Here is a 12712-nt window from a genome sequence, read left to right as displayed (position 1 = left end):
AGAAGCTGTGTGACTTTGGGCAAATTATGTAACCTCTCTGAGCCTCCTTTCCTAGCAGCAGAGCCAATACCACTACACTGGACTGGTGTCAGGAGTTAATTCAAAGATGCTAGTAAGGCGCTCAACACAGTGCTTGGCTCTAGGAAAAACTTAATAAATGAAGACATCGCCATCTTCCTCACTAACCTCGCTTCCCTCCGCCACCCCATATCACCTGCTAAACTCTCAGGTTATCTCCTGCTCCTTGGGTGGCTTTTAAGGTGGGGGTGGGGGTCCACTTCATCAGCAGGTGCTAATGGTACAGAGAGCAGAGTGCTGTCCTCCCCGAAGTAAGATCTAGGAGGGAAATGCTTCGTGTATGGTGCAGCTTGTTCCCCCTGTGCTGAGCCAGCAACCTCCCTGACTTAGTCCCTTAGGGCTGGGCTGTGGCCACACACGGGCAGAGAGCAGTGAGCTTGGCTGGGATCACTAAGCAGCTTGAATAGTCTAGTTTCTCTGGGCACAGACCCACTTCTCAGGTTCTATAGCCACATCTGGACTGATCTGCACTCTTTTGGACAGATTACAACTACTTTGAACTGAGGTGCTTGGAGGCTCAGAAAGTGGTACCCTCCAAGGACCCTTCCAGCCTTGACAATAGCTTTAGGTTCTTCTAAGCGTCTTCTTGTTCTGGATCTCTGCTCTGCTCTCTACTTCCCTGTCCATCAGCTACCCCACTCCTCTCCCACCCTCATTTCTTCCACACGTCCTCAGAGACTAGCAGAGGCCTTGGCACATGGTGGGGTCTCGGATGTCCTTGACATCAGGTCAATGAATGAAGGAGTCATAACTCAAGTGATGATGATAATGAAGATGATGGCTGCCATTTCTGAGATTCTACCACCTGCCAGGCTTGTGCTAAGTACTTTACTTGCAATATCTCACTTAACCCTCACAACAGTTCTAGAAAGTGGGTACCATGAGTATCCTTATTTCACAGTGGAAAGTACTAAGTCTGAGAAGTTCATAGCCTGCCCAAGCTCAGATACCAAATAATGGGTAGAACTGGGTGTGTCTGACTGAAAATTCCATTTTCTTAACCAGCATATTATATATAGTGCCCCAAACCAATGACTCAAAATCTTCATGGCTCAGAGGAACGAGAATCATACGAAGATTCAGGTAAAAGGTAAGTCTTTCGGTAAGGTTGTTCTGGTGGAGGGTGTAGACTGAGAAAAGGTGGAGCAGCTAAATGATCCAGAGCCCTTCCCTGGGGCCTCTCATTGTGCTATGCTTTGTTTGATCATCATAAGCCTACAAGGTATCTATCATTCCCATTTTCCAGATGAGAAAACTGAACTTCAGAGCAATTAAGCAATATGTCCTGGGTTACACAGCAATTAAGCAGCAAACCCAGGATCTGACTGTAGTCTGTCAGCCCCAGAGCCCATAATTTACTGCTCCCTATTAGAGCTGGGAGTGAGCGACTGAAGGATGGGGAAGTGTTGACCGCAGACAACTGCAATTGCGCAGTGGCACAAACACACACCCATCTCCCTCTTCCAGGATTAAAGGGCTTTCTAAGAACCATGGAATTCTAGTCAAAGACCACTCATGACTCCCTCCATTGTACAGCTGGGGAGCTGGAGGCAGGCCCAGATTGGGCAGGAATTGCCCATGGTCATAAGCAGGTCAGGGGCCAACCAGGGTGGCTCCCCACCAGCTGCCTTGCTGCCCCTTCTCCGACTCTAGCCCCAAGCCTCCAGCTGCTGTCTGTGCAGCTCTGCTCCTTTCCCCGGGCACGGGAAGGGGAGGTGCTTTCTGGGTATAAATAGAAGATGGAGATGCTACTCTTCTGCAGAGGAGTTAACTGTTGGGGCCCTGGACACAGAGAGATGCTCCCCTCCTGAGGGAGAAGGTGTGGTAGCTGTCGGAGTTGGAATGTTCCTTACAGAGCACCTAGATTTTGCTGCTCAAGTGTGACTGGTGAGCCAGCAGCTTTGGTGTCACTTCACAGTGTGTTAGGAATGCAGACCCTCAGGCCCCATCCGGACCCACTCAACTAGAATCTGCCTTTTAACAAGATGCCCAGCTCGTCCAGACAGCCCTCTCCTGGCAAAGACGGGAGAAATCGGCTCAGAGAGGGTAGTGCTCCTACCCAAGGTCACACAGCCATTCCCTGACAGAACTATATCTAGAATCTGCACTCCCTCCCCATCATGACTCAGAGCCCTGCCACACAGTGATACAGCCCCTCAGCTGTGCAGGGACGGGGAAGGGAGGTCAGGCAGCCAGGTGCTATTTCAGAGCCATCCTGCCTGCCCTGGGCACAGCCACTCCATGCAGCCTGCGTTCAGTCCACTCTGGGGCAGGGGCCACCTTGGAGCTGGCTTGGAGAGACCGGCACTGCAGGTCCATGCGGGTGGGAAGGGCCATGGTGCCAGGCTGACTCAGCATGGGGGTGGGCTTGGGGAGTGGGCTACACTGGTCAAGGCTAAGCCTGGCCTATTTTCATCTCTCAGAGCTTCGGAAGTTTTCCTGAAACAGCTTTTCTGAAGGAGGCTGCCGGCAGCGTGGGCTGGGAGGAAGGGCCCCTTCTTCACCTTCCCCCCAACCAAGCTGCTCCGGGAGGAGTATGGATACCATGAAAGACACCCCCTTTCCCACCTCTATTTGCTGCCATCCCCAAGAAGAGAGCAGCTGCCCCCTTCCCTTAACAAACACCCACCAGGGCGGGCAGGGGAGCTGGGCCAGGCCCCACCCACACCCCTCGCCCATCCCCCATGCTCACCGATATTGGGGTGCTTCAGCAGGCGGCAAATGCGGGCTTCACGCTCCAGCTTCTGGTGGTCTGAAACACACAGATGCCCAGATGAGTCCAGGGGAGGGAGGCATCTCCACCCACCCCATCTGTCCCTCCTCACAGCCGCTAATGACCTCTCCCTCCCAGGGCCTGGGCAAGCTCTCCTGGGCAGAGCCTCTGGGTTCTCCAAGAAGGCAGTGGGATGCAGCAGAAGAGAGAGACCCAGGCTGCAGTGAGGCAGAAGTCCCTTCCCCACTCTGGGTCTCGGTTTTCAGGGTTCTCAACCGAGGGGCATCTCTTGCCTGTATCAGAGCCAAACTCCAGGCAGCTTGGAACACCTCCACCCCCACATCAGGCTCCGACTGCCCTCCCCCAGCCCTGCCCCTCCCACTGCACCTTCTCCGGTGGAACTGCTGAACCTCAGCTCTCCAGGCACGCCCTGCCCAGCCCTCTCACTCTGGGACCTTCGCACATGCGATTCTCTCAGCTTGGAAAGCTCCCTCTCAGCCTCCCACCTGCTCTGCACTGGCCATCACTCACTCTTAGCCATCCTTGGATGTCACTCTCTCTGGCAGCCCACCCTGATTGCCAGTTGCTGGGGGCTCCGCCTCTGCATTCCCAGGGCCCCTAGACAGCACAGGCCGCTCTGTCTCAGGGATGTCGCTGTCCCTGAGGGCAAAGACTTGGTCTCTGTTGTACCCCTGGCATCTACCTAAATCCCTGGCCCATGGAAGGTGCTCAAGAAATAAATGAATGGGCTTCCCTGGTGGCTCAGCGGTAAAGAATCCGCCTGCCAATGCATGAGACGAGGGTTCGAACCCTGAAGCAGGAAGATCCCACATGCCTCAGAGCAACTAAGCCCCTCCGCCACAACTATTGAGCCTGTGCTCTGGAGCCTGGGAGCCACAACCAAGGAAGCCCAAAGGCCCTAGTCCCACGCTCCGCCGCAAGGGAAACCACTGCAACGAGAAGCCCTCAAACCACAATTAGAGAATAGCCCCCGCTCTCTGAAGCTAGAGAAAGCCCGCGCAGTGATGAAGACCCAGCACAGCCAAAAGTAAATAAATAAATACAATTTTTAAAATACATAAATAAAAAGATGACTAAAGCTAAACCTTAAAAAAAAAAAGAAGAAATAACTAAATGAAAGAACAAATCATTGAATAAATGAATCTTTCTAAGGGAGTAGGTATTCTCTGCAGGAGAAGGGTTGTATTAATTTATAGAAGATGCCTCCTGTGAGAGAAGTCAGCACCAAGGACACAGAGAGCCCCAAAGAATCTGCAGGGTAGTGGGGGCTTACCCAGAGATCTCCCACCTGCTTCCTGGGACTTCTGTCCAAACCCCCTAGATTTCCCTGCCCACCTGGGAGAGAGGCCTTGTTCAGGATCTTCACCCATGATCTCTGACTCTGAGACTGCTGAACACAATCATACCCGTGACCCCATTCAGTCCTCCTGATAAGCCCGGGCTGTGGGCATCACTGTCCCTGTTTTGATCATTTTTCAATTTCCTTTGTGGTGCTTTTCTCACAATTTGGTACTTAATGCCTTAATTAAAAAAAAAAAACAAAAAACAACCAAGAGTATAATAGGAGCCAGTCACAAATACAGAATATCTACTGTGTGTCAGGTATTACGCAGAGCACTTTATATACATCTCAAGCCCTCCCAATAATCCTCTGAGGATAACATTACCATTGTGCTGGCCTTACAGAGGAGGAAACAGAGGTTCAGAAAGGTTAAGTATCTGACTCAAAGTCACACTGCAGTGAGCAATGGAGCCACGCTTTGTATCCAGGTAGTCAGACTCCATGGGTGAGCAGTAAAACCCTGTCGGGGAGTTCCCTGGTGGCCAAGTGGTTAGGATTCTAGGCTTTCATTGCCACAGCTCAGCTTCATCCCCTGGTAGGGGAACTGAGATCCCGCAGGCCATGTGGCACAGCAAAAAAAAAAAAAAAAAAAAAACTCAAAAAATAAATAAATAAAAATAAAACTCAAAACCCAATGCTGTCCTGTTCTCTACACCCTGACTCATCACTATCCTCTTCATCTGCCTCCTATTCCCGAGTGGGAAAATTCAGGCCCACAGCAGGGAACTCACACAGATACTCAGTGGTGGAGTCAGGACTAGAACCCCGCTCTCTGAATGGCCCCTCCAGGGAAGGTGGGCACCAGGGATGGTGATGAAAAGAAAGAAAATCCCAGCCCTGTCCCTAGGCTGCCAGCTCCCCTGTCCCCTCCCCTCTCTGTTAGTGGAATCACCAGCTGTCCTCCAAGGGCTGCAGAAACCAAGATCAATACTGAAATGTGGCTTTTCCATCAGCAAAGCAATTAAGTCCAATCCTCTTTCAGTAGAGTGTAAACTCCATTCCCCAGTTGAAGGCAGCTGCAAGCTAAAGGGGGACGGCTGGCCCAGCTGGGGGCATCCTCGTTTCTCCTCCCTCTCTGTCTCCTTCCAAGTCCTTCAGGGTAGGGAGGTGGAAGGGAAGGAAGCCTGATTCTCAGGCAAAAGAGGGGGATCCCCATCCAGAGCTGGCCAAGAGCCCTCAGTAAGCAGAGGATGGCTGAACCCTCCCCAGCTCCAGACCCTGCCCCCCACCCACCATCCCCAGCAGAACCAAAAGCCAGGCAGCTCAAAGTGGGACCTATCAGAGGGGACGAGGGGATTCCCAGCTCAGGCTACACATTCAGGGGACAAAGGACCTAAATCCAGAATTCTGATGTTTTTCTCCATGTAAGGTCACCTGGGAGCAGAGTTACACTAACAGGATTGAAATAAGAAAACGCTGGTCACACAGCTTTAAACATGTGACTGGTTACCAGATGTCACTGCTGGAAATGCTAGGAACTGTTTTTATAAATCTTGTAATCATCTTGTGCATAGTACAATTACATCGCATTGCAACCTTCAGTGCTAAAAGCATTAATTTGTTGAATGTAAACATATACTTTATATAATAATTTTTGTAACTCTGTTTGAAATGTTTTCATTGTCTAATATGCAGGGAACCTCAAGAAATATAGGGACTGAGTTCCTCTTGACCTTTGAGGCTTGCTCCGTTAAGCAGTCTCTTGACAAAATCAAGGTAATCTTCAATGTGGTCAAGCCTTGTTACAACTCAGAACTTTGAGGAACCACTCTTAAAGGCTCCCCCCAGCCCCCCAGTCAATAGTTAAGAGGGTAGCCAAGGACTTCTTATTAAAATATAAATGAGATCCTGCCTTCAAACTTTCCAACAGCTTCCTAAAGTACTTATAATACAATCCGAAGTCCTCAAAAACATCCAGAAAGACCCTGCAGGGTGCTGAGTTCTGCCTCATCTTGGCCTTGAAGCCAACACTAACCTCCTTTGTGGCTTCAGGCACTGCAAACTCCTTCCCACCTCAGGGCCTTTGCACCTGCTGTGCCCTCTGCCTGAAATACTCTTCTCCTGGGTCTTCTCATGGCTGCCTCCTTCTCCTCAAGCAGGTCCCAGCACCACGTCACCTCCTTAACTTCCCCAGCTGCCTTTTCCTCCAGCCCCATCACACCCCCATTACCCTGTCTTATTTTCTTTGTTAATACTCATCACTACTTGAAAATACCCAGCTTACTGGTGTGTTTAATGTTCTTTTCAGTCTCCCTGCCTAGAAAACAGGTGTGATGACAGCAAGACCTTGACTGCCGGTTTCTGCTATGTTCCGAGGACCCACAGTCATAAGCAGCTTGTCCAAATTCCCATACCCAAGAAGTAGCAGGGCTGGGATTTCAACCTATGTTCATAATTACTGTACTGTATTGCCTCCTATTTTCATAATTGAGAAGTCAATCCATCCAGTTCATTGTAGTCCCATGATGGTGAGAGATCTGAGAGAAGTTAGTCTGCAGCCTCCTGCTTGGTCACCAGGAAGCCTTGCTCCCAACATCCACTGTGATAGATGCTTTGTGAATTTTCTCCCTCCCTCCCTGGGGGCAGACTTCCAGGGTGTTGGGGTTAAGGGGGCCAAGTCTGCCCAGAGCTCGGCAGGCGGTGGGTGGGTGGGAACTTTGGGGAGAGGTTCCTGGGGCCAGACAGGACCAGCAGGGCATGACAGGGCAGAGCAGAACCTGGGGAAGCCTGAGGGCTCTGCCAGCAGAGCGAGTGGGCTCCAGCAGGTATGTGGGCAGCGGGGTTCTGGCTAGAGGCACAGGAGCCAGGGCAGAAAATAGACCTCTAGTCTCAGAACAGGAAATGTCCCCTCCCTCCACAGGACTTCAAAAAGCCTCCAGATCCTGGGCAGTTGGAGAAATAATCTGGAGCACCAAGAAGGGGGAAGGGGTGGGGAAGTAGATGAGAAAGACAAGAAAGATGCGTCTCACTGCCTCCTTGCACGCTCCCTTGCATAAACCTGAAGCTCAGGGACAGCTGAGCGAGCTCATACCATGCTTTCCACCTGGTGTCCTGGGACTGGTCATTAGGGAGCTGAGGAAGTAACCCCTCAGTGCTCAGGTGGACAGTGAGGCTTGTGGAGGTTGCTGGACGGGGGCCAGTCACCTCTGGCAGCACTAGCTAGGTCCATGTGCCCACCATCCCCTAAAATGTTGATGAATTTTTTCTGTTTGTCTGCCTGGTGAGGCTGTGGCTAGGAAGCTTCCAGAGCCCCTGGCAGGGAGTTAGCGCTGAGCATCTCCTGGCTGTTGTCACTGCTGACAGGACTTTGTAAAGGCAGGAACTGGGGGGCCTCACCTATTGAATCCTCCACCCTCAGGGGTGGAACTGGGGCAGCTGTAGCTTTCAAAAGGCTCCCAGGGGGATTTGGCAGGGATTGGGACAGGGAAACATTTTTACCTTTCATTTCATGTCTTTATGGCTTCTTGGAATTGTTTATAGTACGAGCATTTTATATAAAAAGAGTAGTTTAAAAATACACACAAAAATCATCTCCCGGGTTTGGGAGCTGCTCAATAAAAGAGCCTGGCCCCATGGGAAAGGGGAAGCCATAGCTCCTGGGGTGGGGGTGGAGGACACTCTTGGGGGCATGGCCCCTGCTGGGAACTGCCAGAGTCACCCAGGAGAACCAGCAGGAGAAGCTTGGAGTGTGTTGCCAAACATCCAGCATTAAAACGCTCCCCGCCACAGGCCGCAGGAAGAACGAACAAAGAAACCTGTTAAAGGAAGCTGGGAGAAAAGCATCGCAGTTGGCAGGCTTCTTTGGGAAGGTTCTGAGACCCTCCCCCCAGCCCCTCACACTCACCAAGGCCTGGGCACCTTCCTCCCAGGAGGTCAGAGCTTTCTTAAATCACCAGAGAGGGGGCTTGGCAGTTACCGCACAGACCAGAGTCTACACTCCCCCAAACCCTTAGTTACCTTCCAGAAAAGAGGCGATGCTCCTTCCATCCCCCCACATGTGTTTCTGTCTGTCTCGTGCTTGTGTGGATGTGGCTCTGAGACTGTGCTGAACAGGCTCAAGATTCCCCAGCATCCAGGAAGGACCCTGGTTCTTGATTCTCCCTCCCTGCAGGGGCGTGGCAACACAACCTGTCACCCCAAGCCATGGCTCTAGCCCTGCCTCTGCTGTATCTCAGGGACTGGGACATCTCCCTTGACCATCTGTGATATAAAACACAGAGAGGGCACTGGACAGCCACTAGTCACACAGCAACGGTAGGGCGAGCCCTGGCATCTGCGTGTGAGGCAGTGCCCCTGCTGGCCTTGTTGCCTGCCCTGGCTTCCCGCCCCAGGCTCTGGCCCTGGACCTTCCGCAGGGCTTGCCCTTCTGCACGAGCATTCACATGGGCTGTGTGCCACGGCAGGCCTCGGTCTTCAGAGGACTGCCGTCACCCCAGCCTCTTTTCCCTGCAGGATGTTGATCTGTCTACGGGGGAGTTTGGTAACTAGAAAGTGCCAGGCTCCCAGCAACGCTGAGCCAGAGACATGAAAGGCAGCAGCACACGGTGAAACACGGAGCCTGCTGGGAGGCCTGTGGGGCCCAATGTGAACATCCTGTACTGGCCTCTGCGAAACCCACACCTGCTGGGCCCTGGCCCAGACAGCTGCCACTATGCCAGAAAAACACCTGGACACTCTGCCAACCCCCTTCCATGCCGCGCAAGCCATGGCTGCACAGCCCCCTCCTGTACCTGCCTCACCCACCAGAATGCCCCCCACAACTTAGGGGTCCCTAAGGCAGCTCAGACCCACTGTTCAGGGTGGAGATCTTTGAAGACAATCTTTCCCACTGTGGTCACCACCATCACCACCCTAACCACATGCTAAGAGCAAGAACATAGCTTCAGAGCAGGCACTCCAAAGTTTAAAGTCCATACAAATTACCGGTTTCTTGTCAAAATGCAGATTCTGATCACTTACATCTGGAATTATGAATTTGCATTCCTAACAATCTCCTAATGGTGCTGATGCTGCGGGTTTAGAACCACGTCCAAATTAGAATTACCTGGGGATCATTTCCAAAAACCCAAGTCACAGCCCAGACTAATTAAATTACACCCTTGGGATGTGGGATCCAGGCATGAGGAATGTCTGAAGCTCTCCAGGGGATTCCAGGCTGGGAAGCCACTGTCCAAGGGAGTATTTAGGAAGCAGAAGGTGGACTGGTGCGGTCGAGGCACAGCACACCTGGTGTTCATAGGACACTGATTGAGCACCCGGATATGTCAGGCGCTGTCCCGGGTGCTGGGCACGTACAGGGAATGAGACCCAGCCCCATCTTCTTGGTGCTTATGGTCATAAAAGAAGAGGAATAGTAAACAAGGTACCAAACCAGTAAATGGGATACTTTCTCCACATTGGGAGAAAGCCACAAAGATAGTAAACAGTAACAAGAGACATAAAATGGGGAGGTCACCCTCAGATCTGGGGGGCAGGGAAGTCTCTCAAAGGATGTGACATTGAACTGAGACCTGAAGGCTGACAAAGGGCCAGCCTTGTAAGGAGCCAGGTGAGAGCATCTAGGCAGAGAGAGAGGCAGGCGCAGAGGCCTGGCAGTGAGAATGCAGGCGAATGGTAGAACAGCAGGAAAAGGAGGGCCTGCCTGGCAGCTTCGGCTTTACCTGGGTGGGTGGATGAGGGGCAGAGAGCCTGGCCTGTGAGAGGCTACGGCATCCAGTCTAGACTCCCTAAGGAAGAAATATGGAGGAGTCTATTCTCATAGTACCCACAGGAAGAAGAGCCCCCACCTCTGACAGCAGCATCACTCAGGAGAGACCCAGGTCCCGGTTCTAACCCAAGGGATAGAGGGAAGGATGAAGGGAGGAGGGTGGGCCAGGCATGGATCTGGCACCTACCTCTGGCCGAGAGCTTCTTCGTGTTGATAATCTTGGCAGCATATTCCTGGCCAGCCAGCACCTTCACACACCTGCGCACCACTGAGAAGGCTCCCCTAGGACAGAGGAGGCAAAGAGGGTGAGCAAGGGCCCAAGGGCTGTGTTCCCAGGAGACACCACAGTTCACGCAGCTGCTCTGTGCTGGGAGGGAGCCTTCCCTCAGGGCTGCTCAAGCTCGTAGGAGCTGCTAGTGGCATACCTTGGGGACAGAGCAGGCCTGGAGACCCATGGGAACCACTGGTAGTAAATTGTTAGGAACTTGGCCTCGTGGGAGTTGAGCTTTGTCCAGTCATATTAAGTTAGGCTCGACAAATTCTAAAGCACTAAAATCATGCAATGTTAGAATCACAGAATCTAGGTCCCTGGAAAGTGAACCCACTCCAGGGTTCTTGCCTGGAGAATCCCAGAGATGGAGGAGCCTGGTAGGCTGCCGTCTATGGGGTTGCGCAGAGTCGGAAACAACTGACACGACTTAGCAGCAGCAGCAGCAGGTCCCTGGAAGTTTTCAGTGTTTTATTCTTTGTGTAGTTAACACATTGACATGGTTCAAAGTTCAAAAGATACAAAAGTGTGGAAAGTTAAGCGGCTCCTTCCCATCCCTATACCCCAGACTCCAAGGTCCCCTGCCCAGAGGCGGCCAGTGTTACCAGAGCATCTTTCCATAGATACCTTCCCCCTCCCCCATGCAAATACTGAACACTGCATGCTGCTCTGTACCCTTTTCTTCTTCAGAAATTTTTTTAGAGATCCTCCTATATTATCACATAAAGAGTTCTCATTTAATCATGTGGCTGTCCTATAATTTACCTAGCCAATCCCCTATTGACAGGCAATTAGGTTAGTCCCAGTCTATAGCTCCAGTCTATAGCTATGACAAACGGTGCTGCAATGCCTAACCTCATATATGTGCCTTAGAATTACATTTCCCATGACTTCCCCGGTGGCTCAGATGGTAAAGCGTCTGCCTACAATGCAGGAGACCCAGGTTTGATCCCTGGGTTGGGAAGGTCCTCTGGAGAGGGAAATGGCAACCCACTCCAGTACTCTTGCCTGGAAAATCCCATGGACGGAGGAGCCTGGTGGGCTACAGTCCATGGAGTTGCAAAGAGTTGGACATGACTGAGCGACTTCACTTTCGCTTTTCATGTATACAAGTGTCTGCGAATAAACTTCTAGAACAGATATTATTTGGTCAAGGGTAGCTGTTGTTTTCCCCTGGAGAAGGGAATGGCAAGCCACTCCAGTATTCTTGCCTGGGAAATCCCATGGACAGGAGCCTGGCAGGCTACAGTTCATAGGGTCGAAAAAGAGTCAGACATGACTTAGTGACAAAACAATACAAAGGTGTTGTAGGGTACTTCTGAAAGATAATGAGAAACGATCCATCTTAGAGATGTACCAATGTTCATGCTAATATGTGAGGGGACCATTTCCCTCGGCCTTTGTCAATACAACGTGTGATCAAACTTTTATATCTTTACTAGTGAGACGAGCACGGCGACTCAATGTAGATTTAATTTGGAATTCTTATATCAAGAGTGAGGCTGAGCATTTTTTTCACATGTTTTTAGAGGCTCCTGGGTTTTTATCTTCAAAATATTTGTGGCTGGAAGAACTTGAAGCAAGGGCTGTGGGTTTCCCGGCTCATAGGAGACATTGTTGCCATGTGGAACTTGCCCATTTTCCACATTATTTGATTTTTCAAGAAAAACTAGAAACTGGATATTTTAGTGACATTTCCCAAATTTTAAATACTGGTTGCTGCTGCTGCTGCTGCTAAGTCGCTTCAGTCGCGTCCGACTCTGTGTGACCCCATAGACGGCAGCCCACCAGGCTCCCCCGTCCCTGGGATTCTCCAGGCAAGAACACTGGAGTGGGTTGCCATTTCCTTCTCCAATGCATGAAAGTGAAAAGTGAAAGTGAAGTCACTCAGTTGTGTCCGGCTCCTAGCGACCCCATGGACTGCAGCCTACCAGGCTCCTCCTTCCATGGGATTTTCCAGGCAAGAGTACTGGAGTGGGGTGCCTTCTCCGTTAAATACTGGTATCTTATTCCAAAAAATTTAGCTCCCTGGGTCACACAGGAAATTTCCAAATCTAATGCTCTGTGACAACCTGGAGGGAATGGAGTGGGAAGTTCACGATGGAGGGGACATATGTACACCTGTGGCCTGATTCATGTTGGTAGATGGCAGAAGCCAATACAATACTGTAAAGCAATTATCCTCCAATTAAAAATAAATAAATCAGAACAAATCTAAACGTAATATTTTGCCAAACAAAACTAGTTTGAGGGCTAGATCTGGCATCTAGGTGCCATGTTATACCTTCTACTACAAACATCATCTGGCGCAACCCCTTCACATCACAAAGGAGGTCCCTAAGGGGCCAGACACTGCCCATGGTCTATTATCACCCTAACCACAGGCTAATGGCAAGGAACAAGTCTCCTGTGCAGCCTTCTCCAGTTTTAATGTGCATATGAATTACCCAGGCATCTTGTTAAAAGGCAGATTCTGATTCCTTAAGTCTGAGGCAGAGCCCAAAACTCTGAGCTTCCCCGTAGCTCAGGGGAGATTGCTCAAGGTCACACGGGCGGTGCTGTGTTTTGAACTCAGATATTTGC

General features: G+C 51.0%; 1 protein-coding gene across 2 annotated transcripts in view; it reads right to left on the bottom strand.

Moving 5' to 3' along the window:
* The window catches only part of CAMK2A (calcium/calmodulin dependent protein kinase II alpha), a 65457-nt gene that overhangs the window by 39233 nt on the left and 13512 nt on the right, over nucleotides 1-12712 (bottom strand). For both annotated transcript variants that reach the window (XM_040239600.1, XM_040239599.1), the window contains exons 2-3: nucleotides 10049-10143; nucleotides 2771-2830 (exon numbers count right to left, since the gene is read on the bottom strand). In XM_040239600.1, coding sequence (XP_040095534.1) covers nucleotides 2771-2830; nucleotides 10049-10143 — 155 coding nt within the window. The remainder of the gene's footprint in view (nucleotides 1-2770; nucleotides 2831-10048; nucleotides 10144-12712) is intronic.

Source organism: Oryx dammah, unplaced genomic scaffold, assembly GCF_014754425.2.
Source record: "Oryx dammah isolate SB20612 unplaced genomic scaffold, SCBI_Odam_1.1 HiC_scaffold_5, whole genome shotgun sequence".
Lineage (NCBI taxonomy): Eukaryota > Metazoa > Chordata > Mammalia > Artiodactyla > Bovidae > Oryx > Oryx dammah.
Note: the sequence above shows the minus strand (reverse complement) of the source record. Positions and strands in the feature narration are given on the sequence as shown.